Source organism: Balaenoptera physalus (genome assembly GCF_965194825.1).
Source record: "Balaenoptera physalus genome assembly, chromosome: 11".
NCBI classification, from domain to species: domain Eukaryota; kingdom Metazoa; phylum Chordata; class Mammalia; order Artiodactyla; family Balaenopteridae; genus Balaenoptera; species Balaenoptera physalus.
The window spans coordinates 90332154-90356815 of NC_138896.1; the positions used below are offsets into that span (position 1 = coordinate 90332154).

At 38.8% G+C, this 24662-nt stretch overlaps 1 protein-coding gene and 1 long non-coding RNA gene across 12 annotated transcripts in view; one reads left to right on the forward strand and one right to left on the reverse strand.

The window, feature by feature from the left end:
- The window catches only part of LOC309637585, a 418822-nt gene that overhangs the window by 239548 nt on the left and 154612 nt on the right, over positions 1-24662 (reverse strand). The gene's annotated exons all lie outside the window — the stretch shown is intronic.
- Positions 1-24662, forward strand: part of MITF (melanocyte inducing transcription factor) — a 223566-nt gene that overhangs the window by 167753 nt on the left and 31151 nt on the right. For 6 of the 11 annotated variants that reach the window (XM_082412299.1, XM_082412298.1, XM_082412301.1 and 3 more), the window contains one exon: positions 23558-23785. In XM_082412299.1, the coding sequence (XP_082268425.1) occupies positions 23558-23785 (228 nt within the window). Of the gene's footprint in view, positions 1-22290; positions 22539-23557; positions 23786-24662 lie in introns of those variants that run through there. The other 5 variants (XM_082412305.1, XM_082412306.1, XM_082412300.1 and 2 more) reach the window with 4 other exon arrangements.

A 24662-nucleotide genomic window follows, 5' to 3' on the forward strand; every position in this document is an offset into this window, starting at 1 on the left:
TAAAAATTGGGAACCACCTAAATGCCCTTCAATCTGGGAATTATTGAAAAATATATTAATAGAATGGAACACTAGGTGGGTGCTTTTAAAAAGGGAGATAGATCTAGTTGTCTATAATATAATAATACATATTTTTTAAAAAGCAAACTACGAAAACATATGCATCACACAGCTAAATGTTTGTTCTAAATGCATATATTATACACTACCAAATGTAAAATAGCTAGCTAGTGGGAAGCAGCCGCATAGCACAGGGAGATCAGCTCGGTGCTTTGTGACCACCTAGAGGGGTGGGATAAGGAGGGTGGGAGGGAGGGAGACTCAAGAGGGAGGAGATATGGGGATATATGTATATGTATAGGTGATTATCTTTGTTATAAAGCAGAAACTAACACACCACTGTAAAGCAATTATACTCCAATAAAGATGTTAAATTAAATAAATAAATGCATATATTTTATATATGTGATTATATTTTTATTTAATTCTATTTGAATTAGCCTAGAAATATAAAAAGTACATGTCAACTCTAAAATTGGTTAAAGAGTAGAACTCAAAGAGAGGAATGAGATGGGGCATTGTGTTCTAGATTTACGTTTGTCTCTATTGTTTTAAGATTTTTTTTTTTGAATTTTATTTTATTTTTTTATACAGCAGGTTCTTACTAGTCATCCATTTTATATACATCAGTGCATACATGTCAATCCCAATCACCCAATTCATCACACCATCACCCCCCGCCGCTTTCCCCCCTTGGTGTCCATACGTTTGTTCTCTACATCTGTGTCTCAATCTGCCCTGCAAACTGGTTCATCTGTACCATTTTTCTAGGTTCCACATATATGTGTTAATATATGATATTTGTTTTTCTCTTTCTGACTTATTTCACTCTGTATGACAGTCTCTAGATTCATCCACGTCTCTACAAATGACCCAATTTCGTTCCTTGTTATGGCTGAGTAATATTCCATTGCATATACGTACCACATCTTCTTTATCCATTCGTCCGTCGATGGGCATTTAGGTTGCTTCCATGACCTGGCTATTGTAAATAGCGCAGCAATGAACATTGGGGTGCATGTGTCTTTTTGAATTACGGTTTTCTCTGGGTATATGCCCAGTAGTGGGATTGCTGGGTCATATGGTAATTCTGTTTTTAGTTTTTTAAGGAACCTCCATATTGTTCTCCATAGTGGCTGTATCAATTTACATTCCCACCAACAGTGCAAGAGGGTTCCCTTTTCTCCACACCCTCTCCAGCATTTGTTGTTTGTAGATTTTCTGATGATGCCCATTCTAACAGGAGTGAGGTGATACCTCATTGTAGTTTTGATTTGCATTTCTCTAATAATTAGTGATGTTGAGCATCTTTTCATGTGCCTCTTGGCCATCTGTATGTCTTCTTTGGAGAGATGTCTATTTAGATCTTCTGCCTATTTTTTGATTGGGTTGTTTGTTTTTTTAATATTGAGCTGCATGAGCTGTTTATATATTTTGGAGATTAATCCTTTGTCCATTGATTCGTTTGCAAATATTTTCTCCCATGCTGAGGGTTGTCTTTTCGTCTTGTTTGTAGTTTCCTTTGTGTTTTAAGATTTTTAAATGAACTTGTTTTATCATTGTTTAATGAGCAACATAGTAGTGTTACTGGTATTTGCATGACATTTCGGTCCAAATATATGAAGGAAGCATGTTGTGTGTTGCATTTCATGTTTTATGCCATTGTTTTTCTTTAGGCGATAACTTCTTCCTTGAGAGCTCTCATTTGCCTTACGTTTGTAATATAAGGTTTTTCTAAGGTTCCAAAGAAGAAGCTGAGGTAATGGAGCAGTGACATAGTTGAGTCTGCATGAAGGTGACTCAGTTTTCAGCCCCTGAGATACTTGAGCACCAGGCACGGTGATGAACTGCATCTCATTTATGATAATGCAGTCGACTCTTCTTGGATATAAATATTAGCACAGCTCATTGGACAGGAGGGTAGAGCCAGGCATTTCCACAGGTGTCACCAGCATGTAAACTAAGCCAGTGATTTTATATCATCATAACAGACGTGCTAATAGCATGATAAAATGCATGCCCTTGAATTGTTTTGGTGCTAGTACCTACTCAGCTTTTCCATATCCAGGAGGACAGAAAGATGTAACTGGCTTTCGTGAATGCAATATAGATTTGATATTGCACTTTTTTTTTTTAATTTTTTATTTATTTATCTTTGGGTGTGTTGGGTCTTCGTTTCTGTGCGAGGGCTTTCTCTAGTTGCAGCAAGCGGGGGCCACTCTTCATCGCAGTGCGCGGGCCTCTCACTGTCGTGGCCTCTCTTGTTGCGGAGCACAGGCTCCAGACGTGTAGGCTCAGTAGTCGTGGCTCATGGTCCCAGTTGCTCCGCGGCATGTGGGATTTTCCCAGACCAGGGCTCGAACCCGTGTCCCCTGCATTGGCAGGCAGATTCTCAACCACTGCGCCACCAGGGAAGCCCTCTGCACTTTTTATTGACTGTGACACGATGGATTTTGGCACTTTAAATAAGAAGGGGAATTCTCCCTCTTTTTGAAATGTGAATTAACAAAATGCTTATTCTTGGGAGAAGTTGGTTTTGTGACCTTCCTCATTTGTTTCCATTGTGGTACCCCTTCGCCTGCTCCTTTATTAGACAGAGTTACACACAGTTCATACTCATCAATGCTTGCTATCAGAATTGAACAATTTTGTTTTCAAAGAACAATTTTGCATTTCAAAAGATATTTAAACTGGACCATGCAGTGGACACCCTCCAGCAGATGAACTTGACGCTGTTCTGTATTTATTGTCTGTCTGTGCAGAACTGGTTACTTCTTCCAACTTAGGGATGCTTCATCCACTTGTGAGGTGGCAGTAGTGGACACTTACCTTCCCCATGGGGGTGTTGGGTCAATGCCATCACTGCGCAGTGTCAGATGAGTAAATAAGTGAACAAGGGTGACTGCTAAAGGCTGGGACTTTTTGCAGGGGTGGGCTGTAATAGTTGCCTGGTTGTTTTTAAATAAGAGACTAAGAAGAGGAGCCCTGAGCTTGTCTTCCTCTAGGGGACCTGAACCTGTAAAAATAATGAGCAGTTCACGATAGTTCACTGTCCATTCAGTATTTGCATATTTATTGGATACCTGCTATGAACAATGTGTACTGAGCATAGGAGGAGATGTAGAGCCTAATTTAGTGGGTTCTAATGGAATGGAAACATCATAAAGTAAGTGTCCTTTTTTTATATAACAAACAGCACTTGTATTCCATGGATCAATCACTGTGCAATACGCAGATCCAAACATGGATTTTAAACATTGTCAGTTGCCCTTTTCTACAAAGTCGAATAGAGATACTTACTACCTGCTTCCACAGACTACATTTAATTGTAAGGTGTAGCCAGAGAGAAATGCTAGCAGCTCATTTCACTTGTTTCCATTGGGAAGAAATTATCAGAGAATCCATTCATTTGTGGTTTTTCCATACCATAGAATTCTTTTCTAAACCAGAGCTTGTATTCCTTTAAATGCAAGAAGTGTACATCACAATCAGGCATAATAAAAATGAATCATACCATATAGTTCTTGTTTGTGTGAAGAGTTCCTAAAACTTAAAAATTAATAAATGAACACCCCCCTTATATATATGTACATAAGTATATCTGCATACTTGAATGCATATATTCATATATATTTAGGTATGTACCTATTTCTATAATCTATATATATATATATATATATATATACACATCTACATATATATTTATAAAAGTAGCCAAACCTTAGCCCTGTATCAGAGTTTTTAATGGCTAGCAACGTTGGTTAATTTTAAAGAGATTTGTTAACAGGATGTTGGGATACCTGCAGAGTTATTAGGTAGGTAAGAGAACTAGGCTTGGAGCCATGAAGCTGAAACACCTCAAACCACAGCATGGAACTGGTCTGCAGAACAACCACTGAAGCCTGCTCTATTGCCCCTAGTGCACCAGAAACCCAGTATTCCCGCACCATGACCATCCTCAGTGGTGCCCACTGCTTATCTCTAGCACATGAGTCCCCTGCAAGTACATCCGATTGGTGGATCCTAAGTCACTTGTTCTCTCCTGAGCTGCAAGGGAGGCAGGAAAAGAAATACCTATGATTCTCTACTTCTCTAGTAGAAGGCTGGCTCTGCAGCAAAAAGAACTTGGCAAATTGTTATAATCATACCAGAAAGTTTGAAAGGTAGAGAAGATGAAAATATCATATTCTGTTGTTCTGATATAAAAGTATTTTAAAATACAATTTTCTTAGTTTTTAAAAAATTCATGTTTTTTCTGTCAGTGCAATTATAGCTTTTATACTTTTATATCTGCATTTTATTTTCAATATCATGTGTTTTTATATTGCTGTATATGTCCCATATGTGTCATTTTTAATAGTTACATAATAATACAAATGAATGTACTTTGTCATTCTTCTAATGTTGGAGATTGCTTATACATTTTCATTATTATGAAAAATAATGTGGTGGATATGTTCATATCTGAAGCTTTGGCATCTAGATGTTGGATTTAGGGGTTAAGAGCCCAGAGAGAAATCTTATTCACTCTCCATTCTCTAGTAAGAAAAATCAATACATGTAACTTACACCTTTCTCTAATTTCAACATAGACACACTCCTGACTCCTTCTGATGTGAAATTTTATAGGTTCATAATTGAGTGAGTTAAATTTGGGGCTGTTTAAACCTTTAAAAACATTTTATGTAGGCAAGCTATATTTGTCAAGCAAAAATTTACTGAATAGCACTGCTTTTTAATTTAATATTAGGAAAACAGATTTATGACCAAATAATAAGTATCCTGTACCTAGACTAGGTAATTTGATAGACATCATAATAAGCTTATGGCTGTCATATGACTATTAACATTTAAAATGAAACATTTCCGGTTCATCAAGATCACACATTTTGGAATGAAATTCTCCTTACTTTGTGGATGTTCTGAATCAATCACAGTATTTACAAGTATACTCTTTTAGAATTAAATGACATTATCATAAAATGAACATACCATGGTTTATTAGCCAGCTCCCATGGTAAATCTGTCAATCTACTATTGCCATCTTTAGAAGACCTGCTCTCTCCTGTAGGATTGTGGCTCATGCAACGTATTGTTTATTAGAAATAGAAACATGTAGTACAGTGCACTAAGTCAGACACTGTACTAAGAACTAGGGGACAAGAACAAGAAGGCCATCTGCTCCGCCGTCAAGGAGCTCACATCAAGAAGGTGGTTTCATAGTCTGGAAAGATATGTGAATGGATGCTTTTGAAAAACCACAATAGACTGTTTTGGGAAATAATGACCAAAAAACTCATTTGTACATTTTTAAGTTGTTGGCATTTAGGTTAGTGTGCATGATCTGGGGACTCAGGTCTGGAAAATTGTTAGGTGTTGTTCATCATTTTTGACTTTGAAATCTGGGGATATTTGACTTGATACAGTTTCTGCCCTCTTTTTTTTTTTTTTTTTTGCCATTGTTGGTTAGCCCTTCAGCAGAATCTGGGTTGTAATTCTGCTCTTAGGTGAGGGTGGTTGCATGTATGGCATGATGTAAAGCACATTAGTGTGGTGAAATTGGAAGGGTTAGGAAGCATAGGATTTTTCCACATTAAGTCTTTCCTTCTATCATATTCCTTGTATTCTTCTTATTGACGATTCCATGTCTACTCCCTTGATACCTGGCGCAGGGCTATTTGTAGCTCCAAGTATTTCCTAGAATTGGGACCTTACCGCATGTAGTTAAAAAGTAGGGGAAGTAAAATATAATTTAAATTAATAATCCAAATCAGAGCTCTACTCTCAGAGATTAAATTGGATGTGATTTGCAGGATCTTGGTGGGTCGGTTCACGAGTATGTTTTGTGTTTTAGAGATGTGTATAAATCCCCCTTTAGGGAAGACAGAGCCTTGGTCTTTTTGAACAAGATAACTTTTGTTCCAGTCCTGCTAACCTTGCCTGTGTCCACGTAAAAATTCAACTTTGATCAGTAGAAAGATAAATACTATAATGCTGTCAGGATTTCTCTCTCCATATAGAATTATTTCTGTGGTTTTTTCCCTTCCCTTTTCTCATTTTTATTTTCTAAATTTTCTCCGACCATATACTGTACATTTCTTAATAATAAAAGTCATAAAATTTTTGTTCCCTCCCTAGTCTTGACGGCACTAATAAGTTCAATAAAATTCCCTCAGTGGTTTTTCTCTGATACATTCCTTCTTGAGGTGACAATTTTGGAGGTCTTTAAATAAGCACATTTGCCGTATCACTTGTAGCACTGCATTGGTGACTCCTGAGAAGTGAAGCCTCGATGAATCCTTCGTATTTTGGTTGGTTTGGAACCCAGCAAACTTGGGTTTAGATCTCTGACAGTGTGAGAGCAGGCAAGTGACATTGGACTAGTTATTTAACCTCTCTTTTCGGTTTCCTCATCTGCAAACCAGACTAGTGATAGCACTTTACTATTGCTGTGAGCATCAAGTAAGGTTCACATCTGTAAAGGCCTGAGCCTATGCCTTATACAGAGGAGATGCTCAACAGAAGATAATTTTCTTCTGTAATTTTATTTTCTTTAAACAGAGAGGGTAAAAATTGTGTTAAAACTCAGTCTCCTACCCTCTGATGACCATTTTGAATATGGATAATTACATGGCTTGTTGTTAAGTAAATAATCTTGTTGTATCTAAAGGAAAACCAACCAAGAATATTGCATTATCTGGCTTTTCATGACATGCTTTTCCTTAAGGAAAAAGAAATCATTTCTAATTTTTCTCTCTCTCTCTCATCATTTTATATCAAAGGATAACTTTGTAAACATATTCAGTGGTAAAATATGCATCATTGCATATTTCAATACTAAAGGGAGAGAACACTGAAATTCAGCTATTGCAATGCAATAATTTTTTAGAGTACTAATTAGATAAAACACAGAATATAAGGAAGCTTCAGTTTAGCAGTTGAAATTCACTTATCATTTTGCTCAAACTAAGAGCCCATTTATGGTCATTTACAGCCACCCTCCAGGCATCATTTGAGACAAAAACTTCTTGAGATGATATTGTTTAATTAGTGCAATTTCTTCCACTTTAGCTTTTTGTTTGTTTTTCCTTTCTGAGTGTTTACAGATTTTTTTTCTCCCCCTAAATGTAGAGGATGGGGAGGCAGATAGCAAAATAAAGCCAGAGCTAATATCTTTCGGACCAAAAAAGAATTTGCCATTGAAATAATCAGGATTAAATTATTTTATATAAACACCCAAGGCAACATTTGTGTGTGTGTGTGTTTGTATGTCTAAGAACTGTTTAAACATTTTTTTATGACTTTTATGATGGAAAATTTGCAAGATACATAAAAGTAGGAAGAATAGCATAATGAGCCTCCTCGACCCCCATCATTCAGCTTTAACAGATAGCAGCATTTGCTTCACTTCTACTTCTACTTTTTAAAGCAGTTAGAAAATAAAAATCTGTGTGTCATATACAAAATTATAAATTAATGGCTTTTAAAGTTGTTAAGATATATTGAAAAAATAATTCCTTTTTTAAGATATAGGAAATGAATTGATGAAAACTTTGTTGTTTTGTTATTGTAGTTTGGGAGAGTAAGGAGGATTTATGTGAAATGTAAAACTAAGAAGTGACGTACTCTGGCTTTGTTTGCAAGTGCAGTAATGTTCCTTTAGTATTTATCAGCTAGAAAAGACTTTTAAGTGATATTGCCCATGCACTCACAGTTGCCAGTGCACTCAGAGATGCCAAAGCAAGTTCCCAGTGTGCTTTTTGAATCATTAGAATTGTTTGGTTTTGTTCTGTGTAGTTTGAGGGCACAGTTGATCATTATCGTGTAGAATTGATAATTCTCAATTTACTTTTCCCACCCACATCACTGTCCAGAACTCAAGATCTTGATACGAGATCTTGGAGTTTGAATTAAGCTCTTCACAGTGACGATGACATTTCCTCCTCCTTCCATTGAACTAAAAGGTGTTTTTTGCATGTTAAGACCAGGCCTGAAATAACTATTGACTATGAAACTCAGATACACGTGGAAGCGCATCAGGAGTTGATGAGGTATCTACGCCATTCCTTTGGCTTGACTGGTTTTGTTGCCTTTTTTTCTGAAATCTACCCCAGAGAGGTTTGGGGTGGTGAATTGACACAGTACCTCTTAGCGTAGGGCTTCTCCGCTATCGAGATTGGGGCTGGGTCATTCTTTGTAGAGCGGGCCTGTTCTGTGCCCTGTAGGACGTTTGGCATCATCCTTGGTCTCTACCCACTAGATGCCAGTAGCAGCCACACGACTGTACCCCCAGTTGTGACAACTAAAAATGTCTCCAGACGTTCCCAAATGTTCCTCAAAGAGCAAAATCGCCTGTGGTTGAGAATCACTGTTTTAGAGTGTAGGACCATCTTACGTGTAAATTTGTGTGTGGGTTTCCCTCTCTTCTGTCCCCATCCTAACTCTCCATTTGTAAGCTCCTTGAGGAGAGGAATGAGGGGGTTTCTTTCACACTGAGATCCCTCTTTTTATCTACTACACGTAAGATAAAGACTTTTGGGGACTGACTAAACCACTGCCTTTTGTTTTTGTTTTTTTCCAAACCATATAGTGTATCGGACCACTTAACAAAAGAGTAATCTGAACACTTCTCTTCCCTAACTTTTTTTTTTTTAATTGGTTTACCATTAGGTATATGGCGACTGGCATTTCAGTGATAACAGTGGCTCATTTTCTTTCTTATAAAAGACGTTACTATACTGTACAATGGTTTAACCTTTCCTTTAAAAATCCCATGATACAGATGCTTTTGGTTAACAAAAATTCCTTTTGAGTCAGGAAGATTCTGTTTGCCTGCCGATCCCACCCCCTCCCCCAACACATCCCCCGCCTCCCCCCAAAAAAGGAAGAAAGTAAGAAGAAGCATCAACCCTTAAACTACTCGAAGTCCTGAGGCAGCTTTCCCATAACAGATGTTCACATTGACTTCTCTTTTGTGAAGTTCTGTCTTCATTGGCCCACTGCTGGCCTGAGGGCTCCTTCTGTTTGCTTAGGAATGGGGTCGTGCTTTGGCTTAATGCCTGTTGTCCACCCAGTTGATCATTATATATTAAAGAGAGACTATTTATAATGAAAGTGTGAAAACAAGTACTCAGGAGAAAAACGTATTACAAAGGGTCTCTGCAGTTTCACAATCAGCAATACTATGCTGAAATATAAATTCTACAGATAACTCATAACATGGTAGTATTTAGTGTAGTGGTTGGGAGCCAGCCTCAGATTTCTCATCCCTAAAATGGGACTAATAAGAGCCCTTACCTCATAGGATTGTAGTGAAGATTAAATGAGCAAATCCATTGAAAACTTTTAGGAAAACTACCTGGTATATGAGTTCTCAGTAATTACTTCATTTTCACTTTTTAATTATTTTTCTTCTTTATGAGAAACCCCAGTATGTTCCCATATTCTTATGTCTTTCAAAATTCCCATTTCTGTTCTCAAAAGAAGTATTTTGTCCCTTTCCTCTTCACACATTTTATCCATTATTTTTGTCACACAAAGAAATCCACATAGGGCTACCTCAGTTACATATATTGATTTTGTATAGGTGTGTCCTACCTTTTTACATTTTTTATAGATTTGCAGCAAATTTTAAATCCCTCTGAGAATTTGCTTTGTAGAGTGTGATAAATCTTTTTTTTTTTTGCAAATGAACAGTTTTTTTTTTAGTGAGGAAAACCAGAACTCCTCCTAAATGTCTTCATCAGCTCAATTTCAGATGACTGTACTTTTTTCTGTGACATAAATGTAGATCATCAGCCACTTTGTTTGAAAGAGGTTGTCCTGATTTTGACCCGAAAAGGTCCATATGAATTCAGTTTTGTACCCTCTGCACAAGTTAATAAATATTTCAGGGCCTCCCTGGTGGCGCAGTGGTTAAGAATCTGCCTGCCGACGCTGGGGACACGGGTTCGATCCCTGTCCCAGAAAGATCCCACATGCTGTGGAGCAACTAAGCCCGTGCACCACAACTACTGAGCCTATGCTCTAGAGCCCACGAGCCATAACTACTGAGACCGTGTGCCACAGCTACTGAAGCCCACGTGCCTAGAGCCCGTGCTCCCAAACAAGAGAAGCCACAGCAATGAGAAGCCCTCGCACCGCAACGAAGAGTAGCCCCTGCTCGCCGCAACTAGAGAAAGCCTGCGCACAGCAATGAAGACCCAACGCAGCCAAAAATAAAAACAAATAAATAAATAAATTTATTTTAAAAATAAATAAATAAATAAATAAAAATGTCATTTGTAGCTAAACTACACACTCCTGATTCTATCAGTGAGAACACTACATGGGCAGATCCAACTTACTTAGTTAACAAAATGTTTCTCTGAGAGGCGCTCAGGCTGACAGTACAGAGGAATGACCTGGAGCATATTGAATACAGCGATCAGTTCATGCAACATCAAGTCAGCTCCTTTAGAGGAAAGCTTCAGGCAAAGACCGAGAACAGTGAGCAAAAAAGCAGACATTTATGCTTGTGGTAGGTTATTAGATTGACCAAGTGCTTACTTAGTAAATATGCTACCATAGGACTTTTCTTTTTATAGAAAAAGAAGATAGAAAATGAATATAAATGAAGTACCTAGAATGTAGATGTCTATGCACTGTATGAATGTGGATAGGTTGTTTCAAAGTTAAATAAAATCAGAGAGAATAGTATGATGAGCCCGTCATATACTCATCACCCAACTTCAACAGTTATCAACTCATGGCTCATCTTGTTTCCTGTATATACCTCCCTCTTACCTGCAAATTCTACATGTAATCTCATCTTTAAATGTTGCAATATGTGAGACCTCTTCCTAGAAAAATGCAGAGTCAAAAGTTTTCATACAATTTTCAGGAGTTTCCACTTTCCCTAAGGCCCAGATTAAGAATAAGTAGCTGAGCTAGCTCCTTTGGAAGTGGGAGAGAAAAAAGATTTCACAAAGCCTTCTGTATGATACTCCAGCTAACGAGTGTCCCATGCTCTATGATTCTTGTTTCTCCCCTTTTACTCTTATCTTTGGCATCCATCTGTGATATTTGAGTCAGCCAAAGAGAAAAAGATAAAAGGATACCGAAAGAGGCTGAACTGCCCCCCTCCTTTTTGCCCTCTCCACTCCTTCAAGGTGACCTTTTTTTTTTTTTTTTGAGCTGGATGAGCTAAATGATCTAACAATGACCTACTTGGATGTGAAAACAAAAAATCCAGGACTAACAATAATAGAGAGCATTATTAATTTATTGAGCATTTACTACATACTAAGTACTTTTCGTGCATTCTATCACTTAAACTAATCAACGAGATGAGCAACTACTAGGTAAGTAGTATCCATGATCCCATTTTACAGATAAAAAACTGAGGTTCAAAGCAGCTCGCTTAGGATTTGAGGTCAGATCTCTCTGAAATTCTAGCCAGATACTAACAAGACAAGGCTGCCTCTCTCCATTGCACTCTGGCAGTTGGCCATCCACTTAGCTTATGTGTTCCCAGCAGGTATACATGGAATATTTTACAACACTGTGCGTCATTCATCGTTACTTCTTGGTGTTGGTGTGAGACGTTTCAGAGCATTGTGTAAGAAAGTCCTTTAACATATGTGCTATTCTTAGATTAGTTTTGATGGAAGCCAAGAAGCAGCCAGAGACAAGAGCTAGTAGCATGTATCTCATATCCAACTGCATCTTAATATTTGAGTCCAAGGCATCAGCAGCTCTCATATACGTAGCTACGGGAGCCTCCTAATTGTTTCTCCTGCGTCCACTGTTCTTTCCCATCATCATCAATCCCAGAGTGATATTTGACAAATGTTCATCAGGTCTTGTCCCTTCTCTGCTTGAAACCTCCCAAAGGCTTCTTATAAGCAGCAGAGAAGAAAAATCAAATTCCTTTCTGTGTCCTGCAAAGCTCCATAATATCTGGTCCTGACCATCTCTCTCAGTTTATGCACTGACGTGGTCACTGCTTCAGCCCCGCTGGCTGGGTTATTGATGTCATTCTTGTTTTTCAAAGATGCCAACCTGCTTCCGGCTCAGGATTTAAGCTCCTCTGATTCTCAGCGCACATGGCTTCTTCTCATCATTTGGGTTTCAGCTGGAATGTCCCCACCGCAGAGTACCCTTCTTTTCTCCCAGTGGCTTTCTTTCTTATCTTTCCTGCATTGCACTTGTGTCACTGTATGAAGTTCTTTCTTTGTTGATTTGTTGCCATCGTGTTTGTCTCTGCTTCCCCAACTTCAGTATGGCTTTTGCGGGCTCAAGAACTCTGCTTTAGTGACTGCTGTATCCTCAGTGCTTCCATAAATGCTGGTTAAATGAACGGCTGGGTTGTTCAGTGGGGTAGTTATGATGTACCTGCATGTAAAACTCTCAGTCAGAAAGTGCTTGTGAGCTGCTACAGTTATTGTTGGAGTTGTTAATTCCAGACTGGAATTTCATTATCACATAGTCTATACAACAAGTTTTAGGAATTGCCCAAGACAATGCATTTCCTCAAAAACCAGGAGGACCCCTCAGTCTCATGATCTAGGCCCTAAAGTCTGTGTTATTATGAGGTGGCTGCTTTTGCCAGTTTTCGGCTCATGTGGACTTGACCTTCAAACCAGCAGCATTCAGCTCTCATTTCTGACTGACCTTTTACTTAGGCCCAGGGCAATGTTTTCATCTCTGACAAACTTGACCACTGCTAGTTTCTTAAGAGTGTCTGTCCTTATGAAAAGGGATTTTGCTGCCTGTGTCATAATGATCTCTAATACCCGATAAACTGCAAACAATAGGGGCATTTTGGGGGGATGCTGAAACAAAAAGGCGTCTGCAATTCTGAGGCAGTGCTAAACTGGGGCACATAAAAAAGTTATAGCATGTGGAATGCTGCGCTCGCAGCTCCCATCAGGAGGGGGGAGAACTCGATGGTCCTTACAATGAGCTATTATTTTAAGGGCACCATGGAACCACGTAATTGCGGCCCTTTACAAAACCATAAAAATGTGTCAAACATTGTACCAACTCAAACTGTCTGGGCTTGAATGTTAGACCAAAAATTTAATAAATAACGAGGTCTTCTTAATCTGATCAAGTATTTAAAGAAAAAAATTGAAATGAGGCAGATTTCATCATTATATAACAACTTCATAGGTTTATTTGTGGTTTTCAAAACGTTCAGTAGAGGAATTCTGCCTGAATATATTTTTGTTTGTCCAGATCCACAGACTTTAATTTTTGTGGAATTTATAGATTTTTTTAAAAAAAATTACAAAGTTAGTGCCATATACATTATAGAAAATATTAAAAAGAACCAATAAGGTAGCAGCCACCTATAATTTAATCATCCTGAGACAGTCATGAAGAAGATTTTTGATGAATGATTTGTAACTGGTTTTTGTGTGTGTGTATATGCATATGTATAAACAACATTTTTAAGCCCGTTTAGGGTCACAGTGTATGTAGTGACTCTAACCTGCTTTGTATTCCTACTTACATGATGAACTTTCCCCTTCATTTAATAGTTTTATAAAATATGGACTTCATTCACTGTATTGTATCCATCTATATGGGGGCAGTTCCCCTCCCCACCCCAAGGACATTTGTAATGTTGGAGACATTTTTGGTTGTCAAAACTGGCACTGGGGGGAAGGTGCTACTGGCATCTACTGGGTGGAGACCAAGGATGCTGCTAAATATCCTATAATACACATGCAACCCCACAACAAAGAAGTACCTGGCCATAGGGTCAGTCATGCTGAGATAGGGGAACCTTGAACTTACATGGCTCCCTCATAATTAACTGAATGCATTGCTTTCTATTAGATATTTGTTTCCAATATTTTGTTATTAGAGATTAATGGTTGGCATACTTTCTCTGAAGAGCCAGATAGTAAATATTTTAGGCTTTGGAGGATATAAGGTCTATTACTCAACTCTGCTCTAGTATTGTAATAGCTTGAAAGACTATAGACTATATGTAAATGAATGGGTGTGGCTGTGTCCCAATAAAACTTTATTTACAAAAATAGGCGGTGGGCACTAGGGTAGTAATTTGTCCACTTCTGTTTTAGGCAATGCTCTGATGTACCTCTGTGTTCTTAAATCTTTGCCCTTATATCTGATGATTTCCTTAGAAAAGTTCTTGAAAGTGTGAATTGCTGGATGAACATGTATGTACCTTTTAAAAGTTTATATCAATTTATTATTTTTTTCTCACTCACATCATATGAGATTGTTCATTTAGTGCGGCTTATTCTAATCCCACTTATGCCACCATCATTCCATCAGATTTGGAACTACCTCCTGGAATGTGGAGTGTGAAAGGTAAAGCAGGGTTTGCCAATTTAAATGCCTTCAGAAGTCAGGCAGATTAATGAGTAAATCAGGCCAGTTGTCAGTGTCAGAATAAGGAGTGGTAGGAATGTAGCAAAATGAAGAACAAGTGTCCCATCAAAAGAGGGAAGCTGCTTCTCAACTCTGCCCCCTGCTGGCCCACTAGAAGGTGGTTCATTGTTGCTAGATCTTCTGTTTTATCCAGAGAAATCAGAAATCCAAATTTTAGTATGATAACTCCCAGTTTTTAATTAAATACTCTGTAGGCAATAAGGCATACCTGTGGACTGTGCCCATGGGCCACCAGCTTGAGGACTGCTGCTTTAACTGTGACTTATCAAGGGGTCTACAGTTTAGAGTTGGAGACAGATCTCCAGGATCCTGGCCCTAAGCATCGTGGATGAGAGCTATAAGAGTTGACAACCTTTGGGTCTGTCCTCATAGAAAAGGAAGCTTTATAACTCAGACTAGGGAGGTGCACTGTGAATCAACGGCCTGGCTTGGAGATATTACCTCCAGAGATTTCTGAATTAGTTAGGAAGAGTGAGGGTCTACCACTTCTCCATCTCCTCAGGACGCTTCTAGAGGCTTCAGGATCCTAGCCTCCAACCTGTACAAGGCCTTACACAATCTGACCCTTTGTCCTTAGTTTCTAGTCTCCCCCCTCATTCATGCATTTCAGCCACACTGCCTCCATTCAGTCATTAATTATCCAAATATTTGCTGAGCTCCTACTATGTGCCAGGCCATGTTCTGGACAAAGTAGAGCAGGGTATGTATGGGGATGGAGAGCACTGGCAGGGTGGGAGTTGGGGTCTCTAAGTTCTTAGGGTGGTTGTGGGAGATAAGATCAGAGAGGTCATGACCCCAGGGTGGAGGGGGAAGGGGGCACAGTAGGCTGGAGTCTTCAAAGTTTACTGTGCATAAGAATCTACCTGGAGAACTTGTTAAAACATAGATTTCTGATCCTCACCCAGAGATTCTGATTCGTTAGCTCTAAGATGGGGCCCGAGAATATGCATTTCTAACAAGCCCCATAGGTAGTTCTGGTTTAGGGACCTGTAGGCCATTGTAAGTAGTTTGTTTTCTCTCAGACATAAACAGGGAGCCATTACAGAGGGGTTCTTTTTGCATAGGAGTGACATGATCTGCCGTATTTTACAAGGATCACACAGTGTATTGATCATAGGCTGCAAAAGAGCACAGACAGAAGTAAGTGGAAGAGTCAAGAGGCTTTCAGTCATCCAAGTGAGAAATCATGGTGGCCCGGATCAAGTGGTAACAGTAGAGATGGTGAAAATTAGTTAAATTCGGGATATATTCTGAAAAAGAAGCCAGTACTTCTTGATAGAGTAGATGTGGGGTGTGAAGGAAAGAAATGAATCAAAGATGACCAAGGTTTTGGAAATGAGCAACGAGGTTGAACCAGATGAAGGTCATTTTTTTTGTAATTTCATATGTTTTAACCTAATGGAAGAATGGGGGTACCATCTACTACGATGGAGAAGACCATAGGGGGAAGAGGAGGATGGACACTTTAAGTTTGAGATGTCTGCAGTCCTCCCAATGGAGTAAGCAGGTGGAGCTGAGTGTGGAGTTCAGGACATCTAAACAGGCTGTTTAAATCCAGGAGCCTGGCTTAGGTCACCAGGGCTGTGCGTGCAGAGAGAGGAAATCAAGCTCTGAGCCTTGAGGCGTTCTGACATTTACGAGGGAGAGAAGAGGAGAAAACTAGCAAAGGCCACTGAGAAGAAATGTTGAAAGAGGCAGGAGGAAAACCAGGCGAGTGCGGTCAAGAAGCAGCCAAGGGAAGAATGTGTGTGAAGAGCCTCCTTTCTGTTCCCTGAGCATGGGAGGCTTCTTCACACCTAAGGACTTTTGTACTTTGCTGGGTTTCTCTTCCCACCCATCTGCCTGGCTCATTCTCTTCCCCAACTTCAGGTCTGTGCTTAAATGTCATCTTCTGGGTGAGGCTTGCCCCAAACAGCCTGTGTAAGATGAAGACAGTTGCCTGGCATCGGGTTGGCACTCAGACAGTATTTGGTGAATGAATGTGAAGATAGAACTCTTTTGATCGGGGCAGAAGTCCAGGTGAAAACCTTGCACTCAAGGTGTGGTGTGGTTTGTGGACCAGCAGGGTGGACATCCCCTGGGAGCTTATTGGAAATGCAGAACCTTGGGCCGCACCCCAGACCTACAGAATCACACAGCACTTAACAAGATCCCAGATGATTTATATAGACATTAAGGCTCGCACCCAATCCTGTATTTAGTTCTTTTTGTATTTGGTAAGAGGACGACTGGGTATACTCTCTGATGGTAACAACTCAAAATAAGAGGTTAAAACTATGAAAATCCAGAGTCCATAGTTCCTTCTGTATTCAATCAGTTGTCGTCATATGATCTTTAAAAATTGTGAGGAGAGGCTTTCAAGAATACTTTGTAGGCTATCCAAGTGATTTCTTAGTTTTATTTTGAATTGACCTAAGCTAGGAGTGAACATATAAAATGCACATCATCAGGTACATGGTAGACAATTTTGAGTGAATGAATGCTAATTGTTTTCTGTGTTTAAAAAAATCTTGGTACTTATGACATATCATAAGTAGGAGATAATAAGCATATCCTGTGTTCTTATGTCCAGTTATATGGAAAAGCAACTATAAAATTATTTATACATATACTATTTCTCTTTAGAAAAACCACCTGATTCTTCAAACCTTGCTAAAGCTTCAACATAATAGGAAAGCTGAATTCTAGATTGGTAAACCTTTCTTACAGAGCACTGGTTGACATTTTCTGTAAACAGTAGATATTTTAGGCTCTGGGGGCCACGTGGGCTCTGCTGCTGTAGTGTGGGCGCAGCGTGGACAACATGTAAACGAATGGACGGGGCTGTGTGCCAGGAAGCTTTATTTATGGACACTGAAATTTGGATTTCATAGAATTCTCATGTATCATGAAATATCATTCTGCTTTTGATGGTTTTCAACCATTGAAAAATGTAAAATGTATTCTTAGTTTCTAGGCCATACAAAAACAGGGAGCAGGCCTGACTGGGCAGGTGGGCAGATCCCTGTGATAGAGAAAAGGACCTGGGCATATCAACCTTGGTCGCTTCTGACTTTCCTTTATTTAAGTACTCATTGTTTTTGCTTTTTGTTTGCATATGGCTTTTTTTTTTTTTTTGCATATGACTTTTTAAAATTGAAGTATAGTTGATTTACAATGCTGTATTAGTTTCAGTTGTACAGCAAAGTGATTATTATACATATATATATCTATTCTTTTTCAGATTCTTTTCCATTATAGGTTATTACAAGATATTGACTATAGTTCCCTGTGCTGTACAGTAGGACTTGTTGTTTACCTGTTTCATATATAGTAGTGTGTATCTGTTAATCCCAGACTCCTAATTTTTCCCCTCCCACCCCTGCTTTTCCCTTTGGAAAACCATAAGTTTGTTTTCTATGTCTGAGAGCCTGTTTTCTTTTTTGTAAATATGCTCATTTGTATCATTTTTTAGATTCCTCATGCAAGTGATATCATATGTTATTTGTCTTTCTCTGCCTGACTTACTTTACTTAGTATGATAAACTCTAGGTCCATCCATGTTGCTGCCTATGGCATTATTTCATTCTTTTCAATGCCTGAGTAATAGTCCATTGTGTATATATACAACATCTTCTTTATCCATTCATCTGTTGATGGACATTTAGGTTGCTTCCATGTCTTGATGATTGTAAATAGTGCTGCTGTGAACATAGGGGTTCATGGATCTTTTCAAATTAGAGTTTTCGTCTTTTATAGATACATGCCCAGGAGTGGGATTGCTGGATCATACAGCAACTCTATTGTTAGTTTTTTGAGAAACCTCCATACTGTTCTCCATAGTGTCTACACCAATTTACATTCCCACCAAAAGTATAGGAGGGTTCCTTTTCTCCAGGCCCTCTTCCAGCATTTATTATTTGTCTGCATATGATTTTGATTCTTCTGTCTTAGGTCAGGATTTGTATTCTTGTTGTCCTTCTTTTTTGTTAGGGAGACCTTTGTACAGGTTGTACAGCAAACACGACTGAGTGAGAACATGTGTTCTGGACTGGTGTTTTCTTTCGTGGTAGTGTTATAATTGTGGGACTGAAAAGAATCTTGGCACCTCTCAGATGTGACCCTGGGCAAGACTTTGCTCAAATTATTTCAGAAAACTAGCTTCCTCTGTTTCATCATTTTCTCAGGGATGGTGATTGCATCGTTGACCGTCTCTGTACATAGTCCTTTAAAAAACAGAATGAAAAGAATAGTGGTTTGGGAGTGGTAGTGGATAGCAATTGATTGAATTATAATCCTTTTACTATTTCTTTAACTTGCTGAGCAAAAGAACACATTCTCTCTCTAAACACAGAATGAGAAATCTAAATACTTTGTTGACTTGTTAAAAAAGTAAAATCAATTATAAACTAAAAGGATAATGGGAATCTTCGCTCAATTTTATTTTTATTCTGGTTTACAAATAGTAGAGGGAATAGAAGGACGGTGAACATCAGATGGGGATTTTTTTTCCTCCAGTGAATTCTTTTGTCAGCCAATTTGATAGTATCTGCAGGCACCATCTTACCTTGTGCTCCAGGATCTCTTTAGAATGAAACTGATGGAAAATAACCTGTCAGTGTCACCTGGGAAGTGGCGAAGCTAAACTGTGACAATTAGAATGTGATTTATTCCAGTTCTTTTGCTATCAATTCAGGATCTGAATGAAGAAAGGAAAAAGGGCAAAAAGATAGTAGTAGTAATAAGGAAGAAAAGTTTCAAAGCCAGTGGATTTTTGCCCTTGATCCAGATAGCTAACATACTTTATTTATGTGAAATATAAGTTACATCAATAAAATACTATATTTCGATAGAGTAAGAAGTATTCCAGCTTTATTTTGTGGTCTGTGCTTCTAGTGCTCAGCAATACCCAACTTTTGGTATCCGAATTCTGTGGTATAGTTGGTTTCAAGGTCAAAAACATGAAAAAATTATCAGGAAATCATGTAGATGTTTAACACCACGTATGTTTTCAGTTGCATGCTTGTTTGGCTATTTAAAAATTAATGAAAGGGAAATCGCTCACTAAAAAGCTATGGTTTAGGATGGTTGAACACAGAACATTATATTTATATGGCTTTTAAAATATTCCAAGGACTGTAGTATAGAGCCTCATAATAATGCTATGAGAAGTTAGGGCAATTAGTGTTTCCCTCCAGCATCTTTTGGATATGAGGGAAGCAACACACACAGAGGTTGTGTCACACACCACCACCACACAGTGGGGATGGCATGGCTAGGATGGGGTGGAGATAATGCAACAGTACTAACTGTTCCAGAGCAGCGCTTCTCAGAGTGTCTCAGAGAGCCCTGGGGGTCTCCAAGACTCCTGTAGTTCTGTCAGGTCAAAACTACTTTCATAATAATACCAAGAGGTTATTTTCCTTTTTTCATGCTCATCTCTCAAGTACAGTACTATGCCACTTTATATTAGGGACTTGAGTATCTGTGGATTTTGCTATCTGAAGAGGTCCTGAAACCCATCCCCATGGATTCTGAGGGATATCTATATACAGAAGAGTTTTACAGAGGCTACATGATGTGTTAAAATGTCATTGTTCTAATGGCCAGTGGACTATGTGCTAGTGGGTAATCTCATGTTTTAAAAATCTCTTAGTTTTAATTCCTAAGATGAGAAATATGGATGGATATAACCCACATAAACACAAGAAGTTCAAACAGTTTAAAAGGGTCCTAGGACAAAAAAGAAAGTTTGAGAATTGCTGTTTGAGATAGGTTGCTAAGCCTGGTAGAGGTGTGATTTCATTTAATACTGAAAACACCTCTAAGAGGCAGGTTCTATTGTCATTCCCATTGAGCACGTGAGGTGACGAAGGCCTGGAAAGGTTAATGACTTGCAGAAGGTCATAAAAGTAGTAAGCTGCAAAGTCTGAATTTGAACCCAGGTTTCAACTTCTTAATTCTTCTGTTGACTGTGCTGTCAGGCATGATATCCCTGTCAGAGAAGCACCAGGAATGCTTGGATTCGATGCTAAGTTCTAAGAAGAAGAACTCACTTCTCAGAACCTAGGCCATCCCCCCCAGGGAATGTAGATAGGAAGGTTCTCCTTGTGGGCATTACAGAGCAGAGACCACATTCTACTGGCTTGTAGGCTGAGTCCAGCCAACAGATTTGTTTGATTTGTCTTCTACAATATGAAAAATCAAACAATTCGGTGTCATTTTTGTAATCTGGGAGATTTCATTTAAAAAACAAGTTCAGATTGCCAACTAAACTGAAAAATTGGAAGATCTAGCTAGACTGGAATAGTTTTCCCATATGGCCACAATCAGTTGCAGTTTATGTTAGCTATTCCTTTTAGATGAAATATCCGCCCTCTAGTTTGCCACAGACTTCACCACTCCCTATTACACACCACAGATTATGACCTCATTTATGTTACCTGTTTTAGGTGTTTGGAATGGAGACATCTGGAGATGTTCTGTCTTCTCCATAGTGTTTATAGCCAATCTGTTCTCAACTTACTTAAAAGGACACTGACAGTAAAAGGGCAAAAATACATCCCTCTCTGACTACCCCAACCTGGTTGCAGTTAAAGACCTCACTGACAATGCCAAATAGAGAACAAGTTGCTTTTTTCCTTACTGAAGCTTAAAATTCTGATTCATTAAAAATAAGGATCTGCCAGTGAATTAACATTTATTTTTAAATGTGCAGCCCCTTGTGTTTAAAGTGTAATAGTGAAATAAGCACATTACACCCATTGCCCTCATTTTATGTTTATTTTAGAATCGTCTATTGTCCTCATCATTATCGTGTCTGGACCCTTTATGAAACTTAAAATGTCTCTGTGAACCTCTGTGTGCATGTTAGATCAGTCATTTGAAACAATTTGAGGTTGTCAACTAAAGGACTTCATTATCCTGGGCATTTGGATGGAATTATTGAATTTCAAATTCTTGTGCTTAAAGTATCTCACCAATTCAGCAGTGCATATCAACCATTATCATAATTTTTAGATATATATTTGTTTGCCTTTTATCTTCCTTTGCCTCCCCCCAGACTCTCAGGGTCATAAACCTGGCAATTATATCTACTTGCTCACAATGTGTATTCTGTGCCTTGCACAGTGTTTAGCACATAATAACAGTAAATAATGGAATGAATAAATGAGGAAATATATAAATGCATCAGTTGTGTATATGATAACTCTTATTCTTCTCTAGCCCCAAGAATTATATTAAAAGATCTTTTAGTGAAAAATGTTATGCTTCCTAATTTGAGGATTAAATTGGGGAGATGTGTATTTCTTATTTTCCACATAAATATATAACCAAAACTGCCTCTGTATGTATGTATTTTTCCTTTTCTATTTAGAATAGCTCCCCCTCTTCTGGATGCAAGGTCAGTAGGAAATTTATATATCTGTCCAGCTAAGAATGAGATGCACATTGAGATCAGGATGCAAAATGAGGCTGTTGAACTTGAAAGTTCATCAGAGACTCCCCCATACTAAAAGGCACTCTTTCTGCATTTGGAAGGGCTGAGTTATTCGGCCATTAGCAAAGTCTCATGTGTAGCTTTTAGGCAATGTTCTCCAAAGGGGGCATCTAGCTCTTAACCTATTGCTGAAAGAGAAATACCATTGTCTATTAATACTACTGGAACTAAAGATGAATAGTGAATTGGCCTTGATCTGACAGTGAGTTTGACTTTGATAGCTCATCCCTTAAAAAGGTTCTTTTATATTTATGAAAAAAAAGTATGACGTCAAGCTGGGTGGGGTGCGGGGGGGTTGATATCAATATTTAAGAGCAAACTCGTAGGGCTTCCAAAAAAAAAGCCCTTTGTGTGAACTTTTTTTTTTTTTACATGCATAACTAATTAGCTTAGGTTATTATAAGCAGGGCTGCTGTGATAAAGTTTCCGGTGGTGTCTCGGGATACCTTGTTTATAGTACTTTCTCTATGCCAGTCTACGAATCGGAGTTACAGAAAGTAGAGGGAGTGAATAGTCTACCGTTATTTGTTGGATTGGGGCCACCTAAAACGTGGTTATGCTGGAAATGCTAGAATATAATCACTATCAGGTGAGCTTTATTCTTATATTTAGTCTCTGAAATGTAATCAATAAATTGAGCGTTTCACCTTTTCATGTTATTGTAGTAGACACAGTTTTCAATAAGTACATGTCTTCCCGTTTAATGCTGTTTATTGTTTGATACCATAATCAGTAATTCAATGCAGTTTTGAATAAAGTAAATATTAGTAGGATTTTTTTCCCCTGTTGCATGGCTGTGCTGTCTCCCTCAGCTCCTGTTCATGTCTCTAAGATTAAATTGTGTTTATCAAGGAAAATGTGACTAAATTGAGTACCATTGATTTTTTTTAAAAAAGTTCTTATTCTCTATTAATGTCTATAAGAAAGAAGGAAAATAATGTTGGTGGCTTAATATTCATGCCTTTAAAAACATATACATAGAAGTGCTATGTGTTTGAAAGAAACTGCTTAATGTGGAATTGCTTTTTATGTTGAGTTTAAGATCTTAATTAAAATGTTGAACAATCATGTCCAAGTGCAAGTGGGAGGAACTGATCCACAACTAGTTGATTTAATCATCCGAATGTTTCTGTTTCCGTTCTACAACCGTTTTATAGTTGTTCCTTAAGGAGGGTTTTTTGTGTTAAACAGAAAGCGGTTATGTTTGCCAAAGAAAACTGAAATGAATCAAGTTATGCGCCTTCTTCTAGATTGTTGTTTTGATCTTAACAAACTCTTTCAGGTGTGTTGGGAAATTTTTGCCCTACAGATCGTGGCAAATTTTTAGTCATCAGACATGAGAAGAAGGGCACAAGGTTTTAAAGAGATGATGGACCGCCAATTAGCAGGGAAATGAAACAGGGCAGAGTATTACCCCAAATCCTAAGAGTTAGCCTTTAAACTTCAGTAATATCAAAATCCATCAGCACAGTACCTGGTACCTAACAGGGGCTTAATAATCTATTCTGTTGGTGGACTGGCCCGTCTCATGCTTGTGCCTGAAAGAAGAGCTGTCCGAAACTCACCAATAACAGCGCTCTCTTCTCTTCCCTCCGTGGCTATGTTCAGGTGCAGACCCACCTCGAAAACCCCACCAAGTACCACATACAGCAAGCCCAAAGGCAGCAGGTAAAGCAGTACCTTTCTACCACTTTAGCAAATAAACATGCCAACCAAGTCCTGAGCTTGCCATGTCCAAACCAGCCTGGCGACCATGTCATGCCACCAGTGCCCGGGAGCAGCGCACCCAACAGCCCCATGGCTATGCTTACACTTAACTCCAACTGTGAAAAAGAGGTAATTCATGTCTCCTCCCCTCTCCTTTTTCTTACACTGAATGACTGTCTGTTGGATCTCCCTCCCGCACTTGACCGTGGACTCCAGTCTGTCCGCGTGGCCACCTTCGCTGGCCATTGTCCCCGATTCCCCATTCTAGCTGTCCCCCTCCAGCCTCTTCTCCCTGTCACCATCCCCGGGTTACTGGGTTATGGCTCCTGGCAGGGGACCTGGCCCCCTCAGAGCAGAACCTAGACGCGAGGACACTTTTTCTTCCACCCCGTTTCTGCTTTGTTAGCTGAGTGTTCTCTTCCATTCCTTTCCGTTTACAGAGCAGTGAAAATGCAGGGAGAGAAGGAAAGGTGGAAAAGGGAGAGTAAAAATAGAAAAGGTGTCGGACAGGCGGTTTAGAAGTTCCGCTTGCTGTGAACGTCTGGGATGTTATTTTTATTTCTCCCTGAGTTGGAAAGGAAAAAAAAAAAGCACAGAGTGTGCATGGCTGGATTGGAAGAATATAGCACATGAAAATCTAACAGAAAAGCAAAGATTTCCTTGCTGGGTGAATTCGGTTTCCTAATAAAATTGCCACTGCTGGTGAAATCTGCTTTTTGTAAAGGCTGGGTTGGAGACAAGACTCAAACGTACCTCAAGCTAATTGTTGCATCAAAATTTGAAGCATACCTAACAGGAGAGTTGTGATTTAATACGTTATTTCCAAATATGAGATGATGAGCTTCATTTTAGTGGAGTTTGTCCTCTGAAATATTCATGTGATTCAGAGGTGACTCTTCTGAAGTTTGGTTGATTTTAATTTCTAGAGGGACTAAGTCTTTTCCCTTTGCCCAAACCAACCATCTTATTCTTCTCTGTCCATGTTTGTCATCTGTCAAGCTGATTT